The sequence below is a fragment of the Rhamphochromis sp. 'chilingali' genome, assembly GCF_963969265.1.
Source record: "Rhamphochromis sp. 'chilingali' genome assembly, chromosome: 2".
Taxonomy (NCBI): Eukaryota; Metazoa; Chordata; class Actinopteri; order Cichliformes; family Cichlidae; genus Rhamphochromis; species Rhamphochromis sp. 'chilingali'.
Genome location: NC_137930.1, coordinates 33,481,806 through 33,503,497, shown reverse-complemented (window position 1 = coordinate 33,503,497; position 21,692 = coordinate 33,481,806). Strand labels below are relative to the sequence as shown.

General features: G+C 41.2%; 1 protein-coding gene across 1 annotated transcript in view; it reads left to right on the top strand.

Moving 5' to 3' along the window:
- Positions 1-21,692, top strand: part of lrrtm4l1 (leucine rich repeat transmembrane neuronal 4 like 1) — a 63,787-nt gene that overhangs the window by 10,493 nt on the left and 31,602 nt on the right. The window contains exon 2 of the mRNA XM_080875951.1: positions 6,389-8,019. Coding sequence (XP_080732077.1) covers positions 6,389-8,019 — 1,631 coding nt within the window. The remainder of the gene's footprint in view (positions 1-6,388; positions 8,020-21,692) is intronic.

Below are 21,692 nucleotides of genomic sequence, written 5' to 3'. Positions count from 1 at the left end.
AGGTTATGCAAAAATACAGATTAGAATGTATTATACTCTTTTATTTCTAGACTAAAGCCTCATATTGGGATCAGTATTTCTCACAGTCACATCCTATCTTAATTTAGTTTAGTATGTTGGCATATTTATAGAGAAGAAAGAAAGAGAAAGTGACAATTAAGCCTATAGTGTAGACGGTCTTCTATTTTCCAATTTAAAACAGGCACAGCTGCAGCGAATGTTTAAATATAAAACGCTAACTATACTTTTCTGCCAGTCAATAACCTTTAAAAGCCACCTCATACACCCCTCCTTTTAATGTGTATTATCTTTTATATGGTAGAACATTTAATAAGAAATATTTAGTTTTTTTTTCTTCTTTTTTTTCTCCACACTTTCATTTCTTTGAAGTGCCCCAGCATGTGGCCTGTTGCAGCATGTAGTACTATTGGCCAACCCACTTGGGCACTCTGGGTAATAGCCTTTGCATCAGTGCCTGAGCACTGTGCATTCAAATGAAATATCAACTTGTCTCACCGCCAAGGAAGATGACAGCTGACTCTGCTGGGCCTGCCAGAGACCACTCTGTCCTGGGGGGAGGGGCAGTGTCACTTTTATGGGATTTCGGGAAGGTTGCCACTGGAACCTGGCCTTGGGTGAGGTAATTGGAGAAAATATATATTTTAGGATATTGTGTAATAACTTTAGCTTTTTTTGCATTTGAACCCATTTCAGCTGACATTTAGTGTGCACATTAAAGTGTAACTTCAGCAAATTACCTCTGTTCAGGACGTTGTTGAGCTCCAGGGATACCGGAGCACAGAACTTGTTTCTTAATTAATATTTATGGTCTTCAATTGCATTTTCATCAGCTGCAAATTGTGTTGAAACATTGGTCGCTGCACAAAATAAAAGAAAGTCTGCTCTACTTGTCTCCTACATACTTGACTAAGAGTATAATTCCATCTTATAAGAAATCTGTTTTTAAAACCTTTTATTGCTATTGCAAGAAATCTTTAAATGAAATGCTAAACTAATAAAGGTGGTGTTAAATTTGGTATGGGTTTAGTCTTTTAGAAATTTTTGACACTGTCCCATCTGGGTTTTTTTTGTTTTTTTTGGCCATCTGAGGCAACAAAAATTATATTTGCATCTAGTTTGGTTGCTGAAACGTTTTCTGTTATGTACATGTTGAGAGTCATTGTGTACATTGAGTGCATAGGAAATATAATCTAGATTATCCTTACTGAATCAGTAAACTAGGTTACTTAATGCATTCACTAAAATATATAATATATTTTGTGGTAGAAGACTACTACTATTTTACTACTACTCCAGCTCGACCAATCATCGGCTTTATATGGATTTAAATTTAGATGTACCCACAGGTCATTGGAAATAAAACCGTTCATCTGTTTCTTTCTCTGACCTTTGAATTTACTCTTTATGTGTTGACAAAATGTACAATGAGATTTACCGTGGTTCTCATTTTCAAGGTCACTTTTGATTTTTCTTTAAGACTTGTGGTAGTCATTAATGTAGGATTCTTTTTAAAACAAATAGTAAGAGAAAATTAACTTCAAATAAAAGCTAAAGGGTGAAATACACTTTACAAGGCTGTTACATAGGTTATAAGAAGACATTTGCACAAAGTTTAATACAAATCGTTTCTGGCTTATAGGGATTTGTACAGAATCTGATCTGATATTGTCTGTAGTGATGTCACTTGTTGCCTGGAGACTTCCGTTCAAACAAACTCCTACTGCTCTTTGTACTTAATGTAAAATAGGTGGCAGTGACAAACTGGAGCTTAATGCAATGTTGGTGCTGCTGCACTATGCTGGTTTTGTTGAAATCTCCAAGATGTTAAATCTACAAGATATGAAATCTTTAAAACCCTCCGGCTCTGATTGGTCACGCTCTACTGAGAAGAAGGAGCCTTGCTGCTGGAAAGTTGTAGCTTACCACAAATCCCATATCAAATCTGATCTGCAGGGGAATGGATTTAATATCAACCTGTGGCAGCTCTATTTTATTTAAGCTGTATTTAGATAAAGGTTGTAACTTAATGATTTTCTATATATGATTTTTAATATTTTGGTTGTGTGGGGTTTTTTTTGTTTTGTTTTTTTTGTTTTTTTAACTTTAATAATGACACAAACACAGCTATATTGAAAGACACATTTTATATTATTAAATAATTTATTTGTAATAGTTATCATAGATATATTTACTTATGCCCTGGTGTACATCTAATACGTGAAATCAATGGAAGCCTATGACTGCCTGCATGTAGCACCCCATTTAATTTCTGATTAATGAAACTGTACTGAGAGTAAACATTTCTCTTCATTGTATTCTATAAAGCCTCTCATGGGAACCTAGCGCACATATGTCCAAGGGGCTTTTATTACTATTCTCTCTATGCAGAAATCCATGCTGAACCATTGTGTGCTAATTAAAGACACTGTCATGCGTAGGCGTCTATGAGCCCAGTGGCACATTATTGTGGCTGCATAGCTTTGAGTTTTCTGCCATCTAATAACCTCCTTGTTTTTTCATATTTTGCTATTCTTTTTTTAGGAGTACATGCACATGAAATCCCAGATGTAGTTTTAGTGATATGACATTGTGAGGTTGCCCTGGGGTTTTACAACACAGCCAATGTTCCAATGGGATTATCATTTAGGGAAAACTGATGGCTGCGTGTAGTGCAGCAAATGCTTGGAGAGTTCACAAAGTAGTTACAGGAGGTGATGGAAGTGCCACTGCATCTTTTGCTTCAAGGATTAGAGTGATTTATTTATAAAACCATTATTTTTTTGTTGAGTTTATCTTGACTTATTTTCATGCACTCATTTGCTTCCGTTTATTTCCCCCAATAACCTGCTGTACAATTCACAAAATAGCTTTATTCTTGAAATTTATTTACTTATGTTTTGCTATTTTATGATATAATTAAATGTAGAGTGCTGAACTGAATTTGTATGCCTGTCTGGATCATAGCAGGATATGTAAGAAATCTGAAAAGTATTATTTTGAATGATTTTCCTTTTAACAGGCACATAACTCATTAAACACAGGGGAAGGCTGGATGAGATGCTGAAACCAGATAAGTTACTTCAAAGAAAATCTGTACCTCTTATCTCTCAAGATGCAGATTAATGATTTCTTGACATTTTGTGTTATTCTGATAACACACACTTTCTCAAAGTTGGTGTGTGCACTCCCAGTGGCCACAAGGTAATTGTTGTTGGAACACATTAAGACGGTGAAATCGTGTCCTCTAAAGCATAGACTGATGCATAGACTAATTCATGTTCACAGGAGCTGTCGACCAGGTTACCCAATGTAGTTTCCATCCATCTTTCTTTATTGAATGTAATGGAATAATGTAAAATAATAATAATAATGTATTCTGATTCTTCTATTATAATTTCTCCAAGGAAGGCATGGCAAAAACTGCTAAAACACTGCAAATTTAAAACCGCACTGATTCAGGAAGCGTACAGGAGTAAATCAAATCACTGGTTAAATGTAATTTCCGTAAAGGTCAAAAGTTACCTGCCAGTGTTGAAGTATAGCATAGCTGCATTTTGCAGTTTGTGGTGGCAGCTCATGTATGACATTGGATGTTTGTTGCCCATTTTAGCATGAAATTGTCACTGTGCTGTATGACAACCCCTAAGTTGTGGATTAATGATGCATACTAATATTTTCTGCATACCATTTTCTGCACAGGGGAAGAATTGCCTTTTATTTTCTTACTTTGCAGCTTACAGCAGCAGGTTAGTATAGAGAAAGTGCAAGAGTTGAACTGTACAAAAATTGGATTTTCTGAAGCTAGTAATAAACAATTATTTATTCAACCTCTTTTTAGTTTCATTAATGTAACACAAAATCATTCAGGACAGTTTATACAGTACGAAAGAGAGCTTGTAGTGTTGTAGAGGAAAACCCTGTGATCTTTCCATGAGTAAGCAATTGATAATTGTGAGGAGTAAAAAGACCCACTTAACAAGAAGAAACATTGGGCAGCACCAAACTCAGGGAGGACAGCTTTTGACTCAACTGGGTGGGGTGAGAGGAGAGCAAAGAGGGGGAAAAAAAAGGTTGATCATTAAGAGATAGCAGACACTGAGCAGGCTGTTGGGGCCAGTAACTACAGACAAGACATGTACAGCTCTGGAACCAGAGATACGGGCAGAAAGGTACAAGAAGAAAGAGGACAGAGAGGAAAGGGCACAAACTGCAGGAGAGAGAATATCACAAAGTTAATTAAATGTAAAAGTGAAGTCTAAAGTGTGGAGAGTAGAGGATAATTACTTAGAACATTATGGGAGGTCCCCATAGCAGCCTGAGCTTATAACGATATTATGATATTACTAAAGGATGACACAGGGATTACAAAAGTCCACCTTAGACATGCCAAACAATACTTTTTCACCATTACTGTGATACAGAATGTGCTCAATTTTGACAGCACTGGATAGTTGAAAGCTGGAAGTTCTAGAGACTTCGGTTATGTGTGGATACGGATATGCAGTCAGGCCCCTTAGTATTTGGACAGTAAGGCGTTTTTGTTTGGGTTTTTTTTTTTCTACTTTTGTAAATCACACAGGGTTTTAAAATCAGTCAAGATTTTATTGAACTGCAGACCTTCAGGTTTAATTCAAAGAATTTACCAAAAGGAATGCGTTGTTGTTGTTGTTGTTGTTGTTGTTGTGATATCTGTTTATCTTTAATGATGTTGGTCCATCTGTCAGTCCTCAACGTTCTGGAAAGAAATAATCTCAAAGGATTGTTCGTTGAACATAAGTTATCTTATAACTCAGACTCAGAATGTGTTAGGACAGTGATACATCTTTAAACATACAGCCGAATCTGAAATCAAGGTCTGCCTGTCAGCATTGATATGAAGGTGTGTTTACATAATTTGAGTGGTGTGAACTTGTTTTGGTTGTCTTGCTGAATGTCCAAAAAATGTGCCAAGATCTAAGATCAGCTTTAATACTTGGACAATCGCTGCATTTGCATGGCAGATGAGGCTGCCACTGAAGCAACAGGCAGAAGTTGTGCTAAGGCCATGTTGATAGGCTGCACAAGGTCTTAAGGTCCTATATTGGTCAGAGGGCCCGGTGGCGCCAGTGTCTGGCAGCCTCGCCTCTGTCAGTGCGCCCCAGGGTGGCTGTGGCTACAATGTAGCTTGCCATCACCAGTGTGTGAATGTGTGTGTGAATGGGTGGATGACTGGATATGTAAAGCGCTTTGGGGTCCTTAGGGACTAGTAAAAGCGCTATATAAATACAGGCCATTTACCATTTACCATTTATATAAAAGACCTGAGATACTATAGTCTAATGCAGGGGTGGGCAACTCCAGGCCTTGAGCGCCAGTGTCCTGCAGGTTTTAGATATCACCCTGGGTCAACACACCTGAATTAAATGATTAGTTCATTACCAGGGCTTTGGAGAACTTCAAGACATTTTCAGGAGGTAGCCATTTGAATCAGCTGTGTTGGATCAAGGACACATCTAAAACCTGCAGGACACTGGCCCTCGAGGCCTGGCGTTGCCCACTCCTGGTCTAATGGTATTGTAAATGATTCACAGAGCCATTTGACAGAACAAATGTCATGTAGGGTGTATGAAATCATGGAAGCTTTTTTTTATTCAAAACAACTTGATGAGGGCTAATACTTATTCTGAGAAAATATCTCTTTTACATCATCCTGTAAACCTAAAATGCTGCACATTTAAGCAGTAGGTCTTCTGGTTACTTAATCAGATGTGTATATTTTTTATCATGCTGTTATTGACCTTGAGAAGTCTGTTCAGAATATTCATTTATGAGGAGAACTATATGTCAGTTAGTGTATTTCTTTTAAGAAACCATTGTCATGACCGGTTGGTTACGTAGAACCACTGTCCCAACTGTGTGTTAGGTCATGACATGACTGGCGGGTTTTTGTAAATATGATTCTTTTCATGACATAATGTAAAGAAAAAGAATGTAAAGAGAAGTCATAAAGATACTTAAATAAGGGCCAATCTCAACAGAAACAGAAAAGTACCACTGCTGAATGATAAACTATTTAGATCACTAAAGAAATAATTTAAACAAACAAACAAAAAACCCACAATTTAAAAAAAACATTATATTTACCAGTGTCGAATTTTGAGATCTTTGTAGAAGAGATTTTATATTTAAGTCGTTTTCAATGCATGTATAAAGCTGTTGTTGCACCAGCCCAAGCAACACATTGCTGACTTTGCATGGTAAATCAGTAATAATACTTCTTAGTCCTTTTTGTTTGACAGCATGAATATTTTGAAATTGTAAATATAACTTGTAAAGATTTGAATGGTGATCGTTTTTCTCTGTATCTCTTTCTCCTAATGTTTTGTAGGTCCATTGCTGTGTGATGGACGACTGACACACCTCCTCTTCCCTTTGCTTCTTCTCTTGCGGGCTCCCCTGTTATTCAGTTTTGGTGAGCGAACATGCCCTAATAGCTGCCGATGTGAGGGAAAAACTGTCCATTGTGATTCATCTGGATTTTTAGATGTTCCAGAAAACATCTCAGTAGGCTGCCAGGGCCTTTCCCTGCGATACAATGAACTGCATACGCTGCTACCATATCAGTTTGCTCACCTCAGCCAGCTTCTCTGGATCTACTTAGACCACAATCAGATTTCAGTTGTTGACAGTCGAGCGTTCCAGGGGGTCCGCAGACTCAAAGAGCTCATTCTGAGCTCCAACAGGATTACAGCCCTACACAATTCAACATTTCATGGAATTCCAAATCTTCGAAGTCTGGACTTGTCCTACAACAAATTAGAAAATCTACAGCCCGGTCAATTCCATGGCTTACGAAAACTACAAAACCTTCACCTACGCTCCAATGGTCTCTCCAACATCCCAATTCGAGCATTTCTGGAGTGTCGAAGTTTGGAGTTTCTGGATTTGGGTTACAATCGAATCAAAGCTCTTACCCGCACAACTTTTCTGGGTCTACAGAAGCTGATGGAGTTACATCTGGAACATAACCAATTCTCTCGGATCAACTTTTTTTTGTTTCCACGTTTAGCCAACCTAAGATCACTTTATCTGCAGTGGAATCGAATTAGGGTGGTCAACCAGGGTCTGCCATGGACATGGTATACACTGCAGAAGCTTGATCTGTCTGGAAATGAAATTCAGACTCTGGACCCAGCTGTGTTTCACTGCTTGCCCAACCTGCAAGTCTTAAACCTGGAATCCAACAAGCTGTCCAATGTGTCTCAGGAGGCAGTGTCAGCGTGGATCTCACTGACCTCAATAAGTCTTGCTGGCAATATCTGGGATTGTGGAACTGGGATATGCCCACTTGTTGCTTGGTTGAGAAATTTTCGGGGTAGTAAAGACACAACAATGATATGCAGCAGCCCAAAGTATCTCCAGGGAGAAAAAGTCATGGATGCTACAAGGAGCCATGGTATTTGTGAGGAAACCGATTACATTCTGACTGAAACACCTTCACCAACATCAGAGCTCATTTCGGAAGCCACTGCCGAACCAACCTTTGGCCCCACAAGTGGCATTCCACCTATGCCACCGACCAGTACCTTTGGTCCTCTCCCACCATTTAGACCTCGACCCATTCCTCATCCTACCTTTCCCGGGCATATGAGCAAAGATCCCAGAGACTCAGTGGTTCGCCCTCGACCCACTCACATACCACCCCCAGAGATGGAGCACATGACTCTGCACAAAGTGGTTGTGGGCAGCGTAGCACTCTTCTTCACCATGTCATTAATCTTGACAGTTTTTTATGTTTTGTGGCGGCGCTACCCAGGTGCAACCAGGTTGCTGCAGCAGAGATCCATGGTGGGACGGAAGCGTCGCAAAAAGAGTCCAGAGCCAGAACAGAACCTCAGCTCCCAGCTCCAAGAGTATTACATGAGCTACAATCCTGCTGCAACACCGGAAGCATTGGAGGTGCTAGGCAATGGCACTGGTTCCTGCACTTGCACAATTTCTGGCTCCAGGGAGTGTGAGGTATGATCGATCGCATCAGCCTAAAAATAAAAACTCAAAATCAAAATACAAGACCCAACAGAGAGGTAAATCCTTTATCAAGTATGTACTGTAAAAACACTAATCACAGTAAAGCACCCTTAACTCTTCATTTAAAGCACGCTTGACTCCAAATGTTAGATGTCTCCAATTATTCCAGTTTTTTATTTTGAAACCGACTCTAAAGGGGAAAATACAAAACAGCTAATCTGATCTGATCTAGGAAAAGAAATCTACATCATGGTCTCAGAGGACTGCATTAACACAATAATTAATGCATGCATAATTTTTTGTTCTCTGAATTATATTGGTTATGGCTTTAATTACCATTCTTTTGCTTGGAATTTATCTTTGTATCACTGGTTATCTGGATGATCTTTTCAAAGCTACCCTTTTGAAAATGTTCTTCATGGTATGTAGACTTGAAAGCACAGGGAATAATTGGAAACTGTCTAACTAATTTGTAGACACTACTCCACATTAGCATTGCATGGCTTAGATGTTTTAAAGCTTTTTTGGCTTGCGTGTTTGGAGGAGTGAGAATGATGTGTTTCTGTGTGCGTGTTTGTGGACTAATGCATAAATGTGTGCCTACATAATTAATTTTTCTATTGAAAAATGCCAAATATACTATATTTAGCATCTATTAAGGTAAAATGGCAAGGGTCTACGAAGTGCAATGCTGTTAAGTAAGAATTTGGTAGTTTTGCTGTCACAAAGTGAGAGCAGCTGATCAATACTAGATAGGCAATATATTTGAACTTTATGTTCTATCGTCAGCTGAACATCCATTATAGATGTCTAAAGTTGATGATCTGCACTGAGTGTGTCTGGCGCACTGCATGCCTCCTCACTTGAGGAAATTTATGTTAATCTGCATAAGGGGAGGCACTATGGTAATCCCAAAGCTTATGATATGGCTTAAATGAGGATCCCTCTGCTCTGGTAAGGAGTGAATGTATAAACCATTGTAATTACAACCACAAACATGAAGACATGTCTAATTTTGGGACGGAAATTTTACCTTTCAAAGTAATGACTGCACACCTGTGTGTTTTTCACCAATGGGCCCAAGATAGTTTAAGTAAATTAAAATACTTAAAATATTTTTGTCTAAATATTTTATTTTAAATGTGATTGATTTCAATTAAATTGAAAAAAGGGGGAATTGGAGGATACAATACATCAAATAATAGTTTTTTTTCTCTAGCTATCCTAACTCATATTCAAACTTTGTGGGTTCTAATGTGAAAGAGGCTCACTGAGCAAAATGTTTAATTTTGAAATTTAAATTGTTTGGTACTATTCATTTTTACTTGAGCTATAAACTTAATTTTCTCACATTGTGAAGTTATAATATAATAAGTAAATGTCAGTAAGAAAATATATATATTTTTTCCTTCCCTGTAGGTGAAGTCAGCATTACAGATGTGGGGAGGTCGAATGAATTACAGCAAGTCAACCAAATCACCTAATCAAATCAGCCTGTTCCATATACTCTAAGTCGTAACTCACTTGATATTGACAATGGAGCAGGTCCAGCTTTTAACATTTTACATCAACAGTAAAATTGTTTTCAATCTCCTACTTGCAGTTATAGCAGTATTTTTATTCCAGTTTTCCTCATGGCATATGTTTACAAGGACATATTGACAGTTACAATGGTAGCTGGTTTGCTTTCATGATTCACTTTCATGATATTGGGCTATTGTAGAGTTCAGTCATAATGCACTGCATTATGATCGAATGGATAATGTCAGCAGTAACGATAAAGAGAAATGTACGAGGATTAAATTGATTTCAAGTGCTCCCAAGGTTTAAAAAAAAATGGTGTGTGTGTTAAAATGACATGTACTTATATACAGAATAAACAAATGGCGATCAGTTTCATGCATAGATTTTTGTGAGCAAAGCAGCTAATCAAGCAGTCTGACTTCAAGGATGAATGAAGGAGCACTTCAAAGATGCAGTCCAGTGGTTAAGGGGTGAAACTAATGTCAAATCTAAAGCCAATTAGGATGCTATTCATCCAGAGGGTTATGGCTTCTTTCAAAAATTCTCCACTTCCCCTTTGGTGCTTATTCAGTTTCAATTACAAGATGTCTTGGTGGCATAGAGGAGGTGTTTTGATATCTCTTTCCCAAAGCTTGTAATATTTGCTGAAGAAATCTCAATTTTGTGCAATGAGCCATAGCTTGAATGGATGTTTGCCCCTAAACTTTACTAGTACCCCAAAACTACGCCAATTGAAAACTCTTAAAAGAAACATACCTTTGCTTTTGTAAATAGAGAATCAGATGCCTGATTACGCCTGGGTTTGACCAATGCTAATCTACCCTCCAGAGATCAGAAACACAGCTGTATAGCTTTTCTCTGCTCTGAATAAATGAATCTGGGGCTCATCAGTTGCAAATGAAAACCAGCCAATAAAAGGTATCTTGCTCACTTGCATACTATGAAGGTTTTTTAAGCATTGCTTACCCTGCTACAAGGCCAAGCATCCAACACGCATTTACGCTGAACAAAGGACATTATGTTAAATTTACATATCTTTAGGCCGATTTTATTCAGTGGAGTATTTGCGGTTTTTTTCTGAACAAGGATGTTATTAACTTTTCACTGTAGAGAATAATGTGGGAAAACAAACTCAGTTAATAAAGTTAATTCTCACTTTCAAAATCCTACTTGGAATTTGGTAAAAAGCATTTAGATTAATAGTTTGTTGGGCTTTTTTTCATTGTTTTGTTTTTATAGATGTATTCAAATTCCAAAGAAGTCCATAACATCAGAGTTAGGTTCTTTGTAAAGAATTGAAAAAATGAATGTCTTTTAAAGATAAAAAAGTATTGTATACTTCATTTGAAAAGATTAAGAGATCTATATTTGTACAGTGTCTTGTGACTGCTGTGTTAGTCACCAGCACACAGCTTGACTCCAGTTTGATACAAACAAAAGCAATGCTCTGATTCTCTTTTAACTGCAAATATTTCTGTAGCAATCAGTGTCAGTGTAAGTATTGTTTCTCTCCACATAACCATAATCCAAATCTCATCATCTCAAAAACGATCTTTCCTTTTCAACATCACTGACGGTGTCTACAGTAGTTTGCTTGGGGGCGTTCTACACTGTTGCCTATTTCAGCCGTTTAATAATTGAGAAGCTGGTGTCAGCCTGGTTTAGTTTGATGAAAGTGCCATCTTGCTGGCTGTGCCTTTCATTACGGCTGTGTGCAACGCCAGCAGTCCCTTTTGGGTGGCAATGGGGACGAACAAAAGCTAGCACAACACATTTACTCTGGTGTGGCTAGAATTCGGTGAGGTATTCTGACTGACACGGCCCAGCAGGAGACAAGTCGATGTCTTTTTTACTTACATCCTAAAGATTTTGAGGCAAGAAACTCAACACTTAAAAGCCTGTGCAGCTCCAGAGGTTTGGGGGTTTTTTTGGGGGGGGGGGGTTTCACAGGTTGAGGTTAGCTGCAGTTATGCATGGCGTTTGCTGAGATCACCAAAATGGATCAGTAATACACCATGTACAGAATTCAAATATGGGCAGGTCTCTCATGTAGGAGTTGTGGAAAATTTACAGCTATTGGAGAAAAAAAAACAGCTTTAGACGTGGTGCCTAAATGATTGCAAGCATTACCACAAATAGAAATGAAACACGGCTTATTTCAGGAAGCTCATATGTGTGGGTATACTCTGCTATTCGAGATCCACATCTATCATCCTATTCATCTTATTAAAACTTCCCTTGAAGCTTTAATAAGCCCTGGTAGGCCTATTGACTCATTGTTTCTATACCAAAATAGTGATGTTCATGAATCTTCAAAATAGTGAATGCTGAAGTTTAATTTACATAATAGCATTACATTAACAGGCGGCATGAAGTTTAAAGCATAAATGGGTGACTCTTTTAAATATTAGAATGATAATCTTTGCCTTCTGATTCATTTTGTTGCTGATCACATTCGGTTGGCAACACAGTGCTGTATTTCATTGTAGATGGGTTCAGCTACTTTGAAATATTGGAAAAATTGGAATAGTCTTTGTTATAACACTGAATATGTTTCAATCACATTTTTATATTTCTAAAATTATTTTCTAAATCTTTGGAATGCCTTTTAAATAATAAAAAATGATACCCCAGTTAATACACAATTTATTATAATTAAACTGAAAAAAAAAATCAATGTAATTTAAGAAACATATTTCTTTCTGTCAGCAGTAAAACAACTATTAACAAATTCTTTTATAAAGTGATATTGTAAAAGGTCAATTATACATATTTTGACATAGCTACAATTATAAGAAAAAGATAGTAGTAAAACATACGAGCATGGTTGCAGTGTGAGCATTACGTCATGCTGCTCAGCTCTGTGGCTATAATATAGCAGTGCACAGTTTGAACTCATTGTATTCAGTTTTGGTGTTGATAAAGTTGACAATTCTGCCCAGACAATGAAATTCACAGACTCTGTGTGTGAGCTATAATAACAGGCGAATTGGTTCATCTTGTTTATTTATTTATTTTTTAAAGATGTTTTTGCTGCATTTCTTTTTAAGACTTCAAAGCATAAATTAACTTCATCTTGGGCTTGTTTGTGATCCTCGTACATGTTGACAGATTATTGAGTAGTACAAATTGTTACACATACCTATAGGGCAGTTAAAATAAATAATACTGGGATGCATATTTTGATCTTAAGAGCTCATTACATGTATTTTTGGTAAGCAGTTGTAATGATTTTAATGTTGTACAGTATTGTGTTGTATGTGTGTGGAAAGGCAATCATATATGTTTAAAATACTGTTATAATAGCACGCTTTGACATAAACAGTCACTAAAACAGTTTAAGAAATCAACATGAGGTGAGTGATGTTTGATTGTCCCATAGGAGAAACTGAAAAAGTAGATTTGGCAGTTCATTCTCTCATTGGTCTTTCCTCAAGCGATCCCTGCTTCTGGGAGATACTGTGCTGGTATCCTACCCCCACCCTTTACGTTAACATGGCTTTGAAGAGAGGCGGGTGTTACACAGTCAGCCCCAGCGTACACTTTGCATGTCCCCTGGCTAATTTCCCCTCTAGTCCCGTTCCACTTGACAGGCGTTCTTCCAAAAACCATTTAGAAGAACACTTTCATTTTCCGCTCTCTCTCCCCTTTACCTCATCAGCTCTAAGGAACCATTAAGAGCTTAAGTGCAAGCAGGCATACACTACTGAGAAAGATCTCAATGAATATACAGTAAGTCTCACACCCCTGATTCCAGTTTAGTCATTTGCTCCCTCACTTCCCCTCCTGCCCCAAATTCTCCCTTGCAGGCACTAAAACAGCTTTTAATATGTGCATCATGCAATCCTCTCCGGTCTTACATTATTAAATTCATCATTTCTGTGATCGAGCAAGATAGAGTTTAAAGTAACTGAATTATTAAGAGTTTTTTTGGTCTATAGTAAGCTTTCTGTCTTGTTTTCTCTTGTTTTTTAAACTTTCTGTGTCTTATGCTCCAGAGAGCAAGATCCTGCTGCTCCTGTCAGCCAATAACTGAACCTCTTTTAATGGAAACGGAGGGCTAATGAGGGAGCGATATATATTTCTGGCTGCACGGCCCAAGTATTTTTCCAGTTGACATAACAGAGAAAAACTGCAAAACATCTTACTTTATCATCATTTAAAATGGCGGACAGTTGGAACAGCTGCTTGTATGACAATGCCAAGATGTCCCTTGGTGAGAAGTATTTCCACTTCTTCGGTGCAACAAACCTCTTAGCCCTCTCAGAGGGACAATTTCATGCCCTCTTCCCTCGATTGCTGGGTCATCCTCAAAAGAACTCCCAGGAAGGTTGTGCTGGATGATGATGCATGTACTAAAATGTAGATGTGATTCTGCACCCTAGGCACTCCCTCCTATCTCACATGAAGAGATGCAGTCATACATACACAACACAAACCCCGGTGAGTGGTGTATTCTTAGCAGCTTCTGGAGCCTGATTTGGCCCTGGAGCTAAGACAAATAAGGATCTTCTGTTTTACTGGATATCACACCAAAAACAGAGAGGAGATTCTATAGTATTTTTTTTTTTTGAACAGTTTTTAGACTGAAAAGGGGAAAACAGCTCAGTGGCACCTTATATAAAAGATCCACCTCCGCGTTTGCCCTAAATTGAATTTTCTAATCTGCTACCTGCCCCCCTCCTCTCCCTTCTTCTTGCCGTTGGCTTTGGCAGCCACTGTATACTTCATCCTCAGATAACAGTAGCATCAACCCACCCACCTCACTTGTTCTGTCAAAAACACACAAACATCTTGTTTTGCTTCAGTCTTAATAACTGCAAAGCTGGCACATGTACACACACGTACTAAAATGTGCAGATACAAAAATGAGAATAAGGATAACTCACTATGTCATCACATTCACTGCAGAGACAGGTCGAAAAAGATATTAACATATATACAGTGGGGCAAAAAAGTATTTAGTCAGCCACCGATTGTGCAAGTTCCCCCACCTAAAATGATGACAGAGGTCAGTAATTTGCACCAGAGGTACACTTCAACTGTGAGAGACAGAATGTGAAAAAAGAATCCATGAATCCACATGGTAGGATTTGTAAAGAATTTATTCGTAAATCAGGGTGGAAAATAAGTATTTGGTCAATAAAAAAAATACAACTCAATACTTTGTAACATAACCTTTGTTGGCAATAACAGAGGTCAAACGTTTACTATAGGTCTTTATCAGGTTTGCACACACAGTAGCTGGTATTTTGGCCCATTCCTCCATGCAGATCTTCTCTAGAGCAGTGATGTTTTGGGGCTGTCGCCGAGCAACACGGACTTCCAACTCCCGCCACAGATTTTCTATGGGGTTGAGGTCTGGAGACTGGCTAGGCCACTCCAGGACTTTCAAATGCTTCTTACGGAGCCACTCCTTTGTTGCCCGGGCGGTGTGTTTTGGATCATTGTCATGTTGGAAGACCCAGCCTCGTTTCATCTTCAAAGTTCTCACTGATGGAAGGAGGTTTTGGCTCAAAATCTCACGATACATGGCCCCATTCATTCTGTCCTTAACACGGATCAGTCGTCCTGTCCCCTTGGCAGAAAAACAGCCCCATAGCATGATGTTTCCACACCCATGCTTCACAGTAGGTATGGTGTTCTTGGGATGCAACTCAGTATTCTTCGTCCTCCAAACACGACGAGTTGAGTTTATACCAAAAAGTTCTACTTTGGTTTCATCTGACCACATGACATTCTCCCAATCCTCTGCTGTATCATCCATGTGCTCTCTGGCAAACTTCAGACGGGCCTGGACTAGAGATGGACCGATCCGATATCACGTATCGGTATCGGTCCGATACTGACCTAAATTACTGGATCGGATATCGGAGAAAAATAAAAAATGTAATCCGATCCATTAAATATCACGAAAGCACCTCACAAAACTTGCAACACGCCGTAACTCACCTCAGAAAGTTAGCACGTTGGAGCAGTATGCATCACGTGATAGAGCGGCTGTGGCATGCGGGACCTGTCGGTGGTCTGGATAGCATTTGGAGCTTCGCTAGCAACCCGGCATTTCATCTCCGACAAAGTTATCCCGAGAGAAGTAAAGCAAGTGTGTAAGTCCATCTCTGAATGTTTGTAAAGCATTCCTGCGTTAAGCTTAACAAACGATATATGGAGCGACTGCTTCTTCTTGCTGCTACTTCAATCATGAAACTGCTTAACGATCAGCTGATCGGCTTTTCTGTCGCGAGTCCGTCTCTCTGGTTTGTTTTTGGCCCACTTTGCACCAGAAAGAGGAAACCAGCGGCTGAACAACAGCAGCACGTTTAAGCTTGATCAGCTATTGTTAGAATGTATTTAATATTACTTTCTACTCGAGGATCTTTTTCTACGTAGCTGACGCTGGTAACTGTGCAGGGGCGGATCTAGCAAAGTTTAGCCAGGGGGGCCGATAGGGCATTAACAGGGAAAAGGGGGCACAAAGACATAGTTTTCTTTCTTATTCTCATTTAAAATGTCTAGCTTTTAATAAATAATTATCTTACACCCAAAGTTTTAATTTGATGTAAAATGAATAGAAGTCCATTACTGTATATAGTGACTATTAAGTCTAATATATATACCCTAGTAAGCTATAGCACTTTTTCCTTTGGGAAGGTACCATCTGTTCAGTCTGCAATTTTGTTGAAGAAAGATGTTGAATCTATTTAATATTTCTTGAAAAATAATTGATTTCTGTGCATTTTTTTTTTTTTTCACACTGCATCAAATTAAGGTTGATTACGTCGATTAAGCATCATGAGGTGGAGCGTGAGGGGTGGTTCCCTATTTTTTATTTATTTATTTTTGTTGCTGGGAGTTGGAACCCTATTAGTTAGGTTGCTTAATATTTACGCTAAGTACTCTTTAAAATACCAGAATAGGGAGGATGGTGTAGGCTTAAGTTTATTAGATTGATCAGTATTGCTGAACTATGAAACATTTTTTTTTGCATACAGGTATAACAGAATAGCTTTAGTGTAGTTGTTGTTTTAAACTTGAGTATGAACTTATACAAAATGCAGCAAGATATTTAAAAAAACAGTTTTGTTGATTAAAAAAACACTATATCGGATTCATATCGGTATCGGCAGATATCCAAATTTATGATATCGGTATCAGTATCGGACATAAAAAAGTGGTATCGTGCCATCTCTAGCCTGGACATGCACTGGCTTCAGCAGCGGAACACGTCTGGCACTGCGGGATTTGATTCCCTGCCGTTGTAGTGTGTTACTGATGGTGACCTTTGTTACTTTGGTCCCAGCTCTCTGCAGGTCATTCACCAGGTCCCCCCGTGTGGTTCTGGGATCTTTGCTCACCGTTCTCATGATCATTTTGACCCCACGGGATGAGATCTTGCGTGGAGCCCCAGATCGTGGGAGATTATCAGTGGTCTTGTATGTCTTCCATTTTCTGATGATTGCTCCCACAGTTGATTTTTTTCACACCAAGCTGCTTGCCTATTGTAGATTCACTCTTCCCAGTCTGGTGCAGGTCTACAATACTTTTCCTGGTGTCCTTCGAAAGCTCTTTGGTCTTGGCCATGGCGGAGTTTGGAGTCTGACTGTTTGAGGCTGTGGACAGGTGTCTTTTATACAGATGATGAGTTCAAACAGGTGCCATTCATACAGGTAACGAGTGGGGGACAGAAAAGCTTCTTACAGAAGACGTTACAGGTCTGTGAGAGCCAGAGATTTTCCATGTTTGAGGTGACCAAATACTTATTTTCCACCCTGATTTACGAATAAATTCTTTACAAATCCTACCATGTGAATTCATGGATTTTTTTTTTTCACATTCTGTCTCTCACAGTTGAAGTGTACCTCTGGTGCAAATTACTGACCTCTGTCATCATTTTAGGTGGGGGAACTTGCACAATCGGTGGCTGACTAAATACTTTTTTGCCCCACTGTAACTAGACACACTGACACAGGTAAATTGTGTAGTAATTATGCATTTAATGTTAGTAAAGCAACTGACAAATGTAGCAAGGATAAAGAAAATAAAGGTAGGGAAAAAAAAAAGGTAAGGAACTTGCAACAAATGTTTCTGGCCATTCTTGAACTGTAATAGCAGGCAGTCTGACCTCTGCGACACGTATGTTAAGTTAGTAAGCAACAGCAAAAAAATAGGTGAATAAACATATATTGAACCTCTGTCTTAATGTGACACTCATATGCCATATGCGTTTCATACCATTTACTGCCTTAAACTGAATCAATCAATAGATCAAAAATGAATGGGCAGTTCTTGTCACCTTCATAGTCAGCAGGATTTATTTCAACAACACCCATCTAGTCAAGAGCGTGTCTGTTTCATGCCAGAAGCCACAAAACCTCATTAAGTGTCATCACACAAAAAAGGGGATTTCTTTTTCTTTTTTTTTTTAAATGAAACTAACTTAAAAAATTTAATATTACTTAAAATTAAGCCACACAGTATGAAATTAACTTCAAAAATGAATCTACTTTGTATTGACTTTCCATTTGCCTGCAGTGCTAGTCTTGCAGAATACAGCAATTCATCTCCAGCACACTTCTTCATCCTGCTCTTATTTAATACAAGTAAATGGGTGTGGAAGACAGTGCCCTAAAGCTAGTGAAGCAATAAGATCTTTGTGTGATTGGCTAAGTAGTTAATAAACAACTCACGTAAGACGTTGTCCTTGCTTTTTATTGCTGATACTCTTAGTAGTTTTTAACCAGAAACTTTTATCCGCTATTCTCCATTCTTTGAAGAAACAATGGTGTGTTGAGAAAAGATTTTCAAATTAAGTAGGAATGCTGGGATGTGGGATAAAGTGTGTTGCCTTCAGTTGAGATTTTTCTCAATTGTATTTGAGACGGTTTTCTTTACAGCATTGTGCAGCTGAACAAAACTCCAGCAATAACCTAGCATGCAAATGCCAAGATGGAGAAATGCATATGGTTTGTTGGGATGAGACTGCTGATTCTTCATATTAGGTTTAGCAGAATACATTTACTCAGGTAGAGAATTATGAAGTGCAGTAAATACATGTGTCTTTCTACCAAACAGTGTGGCGAGGAGTGGTAGTAGCACAAAATCCACATGTACATTTATGTTGGGTGGCGGCCAGGAGCGGAGGCCCTGGCGGACTGACCCCCGGCTGCCAAGACTGGCAATAGGGACATGGAATGTCACCTCTCTGGTGGGGAAGGAGCCTGAGTTAGTGCGTGAGGTTGAGAGGTACCGGCTAGATATAGTCGGGCTCACCTCTACACATGGCTTGGGCTCTGGAACCAGTCTCCTGGAGAGGGGCTGGACTCTGTCTCAGTCTGGAGTTGCCCCTGGTGAGAGGCGGCGGGCTGGGGTGGGTATCCTAATATCCCCTCGGCTTGCTGCCGGTACGTTGGGGTTTTTCCCGGTGGACGAGAGGGTTTGTTCCCTGCGCCTTAGGGTCGGGGAACGGGTCCTGACTGTCATCTGCGCTTATGCGCCGAGTGGCAGTTCAGAGTACCCAGCCTTCTTAGAGTCCCTGGGGGGGTGCTGGAGGGTGCTCCACCTGGAGACTCTGTTGTCCTGCTGGGAGACTTCAATGCTCACGTGGGTAACGACAGCGAGACCTGGAGGGGCGTGATTGGGAGGAACGGCCTCCCTGATCTGAACCCGAGCGGTGCTCTGTTATTGGACTTCTGTGCTAACCACAGTTTGGCCATAACGAACACCCTGTTTGAACATAAGAGTGTCCATAAGTGCACGTGGCACCAGGACGCTCTAGGCCGTAGGTCGATGATCGATTTTGTAATCGTATCAGCAGATCTGCGACCATATGTTCTGGACACTCGGGTAAAAGAGAGGGGCTGAGCTGTCAACTGATCACCACCTGGTGGTGAGTTGGATCAGGTGGCGGGGGAGGACGCTGGACAGACCTGGTGCACCTAAACGCGTAGTGAGGGTGTGCTGGGAACGTCTAGCAGAGGCCCCAGTCCGCGAGATCTTCAACGCACACCTCCGGCAGAGCTTCAACAGCATTCCGAGGGAGACCGGGGACATTGAGTCCGAATGGACCATGTTCAGCGTCTCCATTGCCGAAGCTGCTGCATTGAGCTGCGGCCGCAAGGTGGTGGGTGCCTGCCGTGGTGGTAATCCCCGAACCAAATGGTGGACACCAGAGGTGAAGGGAGCCACCAGGCTGAAGAAGGAGTCCTATCGGGCTTGGTTAGCCTGTGGGACTCCGGAGGCAGCCGACAGGTATCGACAGGCCAAGCGGAATGCGGCTCGGGCAGTGGCTGAAGCAAAAACTCGGGTGTGGGAGGAGTTCGGAGAGGCCATGGAAAAAGACTTTCGGACTGCCTCGAAGAGATTCTGGCAAACCGTCAGACGTCTCAGGAGGGGAAAGCGGTGCTCTACCTGCACTGTGTATAGTGCTGGCGGAGCGCTGCTGACGTCGACTGAGAAAATTGTCAGGCGGTGGAAGGAATACTTCGAGGACCTCCTTAATCCCACTGACACGTCTTCCGAGGAGGAAGCAGAGTCTGGGGATGAGGGGAATGACCCGCCAATTTCCGGGGGCGAGGTCACTGAGGCAGTTAAACAACTCCTTGGTGGCAGAGCCCCTGGTGTTGATGAGGTCCGCCCCGAGTTCCTGAAGGCTCTGGACGTTGTAGGGCTGTCCTGGTTGACACGCCTCTGCAATGTTGCGTGGAGATCAGGGGCAGTACCTGTGGACTGGCAGACCGGGGTGGTGGTCCCCATCTTTAAGAAAGGGGACCGGAGGGTGTGTTCCAACTACAGGGGGATCACACTCCTCAGCCTCCCTGGGAAAGTCTATGCCAGGGTGCTGGAAAGGAGAGTTCGTCCGTTAGTCGAACCTCGGATACAGGAGGAACAATGCGGTTTTCGTCCTAGTCGCGGAACACTGGACCAGCTCTTTATCCTCTCCAGGATACTTGAGGGTGCATGGGAGTTTGCCCAACCAGTCTACATGTGTTTTGTGGACTTGGAGAAGGCATTCGACCGTGTCCCTCGGGGTGTCCTGTGGGAGGTGTTGTGGGAATATGGGGTGTCTGGCCCATTGCTACGGGCCATTCGATCCCTATACAACCGTTGCAAGAGCTTGGTTCGCATTGCCGGCAATAAGTCGGATTCGTTCCCGGTGGGTGATGGGCTTCGCCAGGGCTGCCCTTTGTCTCCGGTTCTGTTCATAATTTTTATGGACAGGATTTCTAGGCGCAGCCAAGTGGCGGAGGGCTTTCGCTTTGGTGGCCTCAGAATCTCATCTCTGATTTTTGCAGATGATGTGGTTCTGTTGGCTTCATCGGGTGAAGGCCTCCAGCTCGCACTGGAATGGTTCGCAGCCGAGTGTGAAGCAGTGGGAATGAGGATCAGCACCTCCAAATCTGAGGCCATGGTTCTCAGCCGGAAAAGGGTGGAGTGCCCACTCCGGGTCGGGGATGAGTTCCTGCCCCAAGTGGAGGAGTTCAAGTATCTCGGGGTCTTGTTCGCGAGTGATGGGAGAAGGGAGCCAGAGATCGACAGACGGATTGGGGCTGCAGCTGCAGTAATGCGGACGTTGCACCGGTCCGTCGTGGTGAAGAGGGAGCTGAGTGTAAAAGCGAAGCTCTCAATTTACCGGTCGATCTACGTCCCTACCCTCACCTATGGCCACGAGCTGTGGGTAGTGACCGAAAGAACGAGATCGCGGATACAAGCGGCAGAAATGAGCTTCCTCCGAAGGGTGGCTGGCCTCTCCCTTAGGGTGAGAAGTTCGGCCATCCGGGAGGGGCTCAGAGTAGAGCAGCTGCTCCTCCACATCGAAAGGAGCCAGCTGAGGTGGTTCGGGCATCTGACAAGGATGCCCCCTGGGCGCCTCCTGGGTGAGGTGTTCCAGGCATGTCCCACCGGGAGGAGGCCCCGGGGCAGACCCAGGACACGCTGGAGAGATTATATCTCTCGGCTGGCCTGGGAACGCCTTGGTATTCCCCCGGACAAGCTGGAGGAGGTGGCTGGGGAGAGGGAGGTCTGGGCCTCTTTGCTTAGGCTGCTGCCCCCGCGACCCGACCCCGGACAAAGCGGATGACGATGGATGGATGGATGGATGGATGGATGGATGGATGGACATTTATGATTTCAGCTTAATGCAA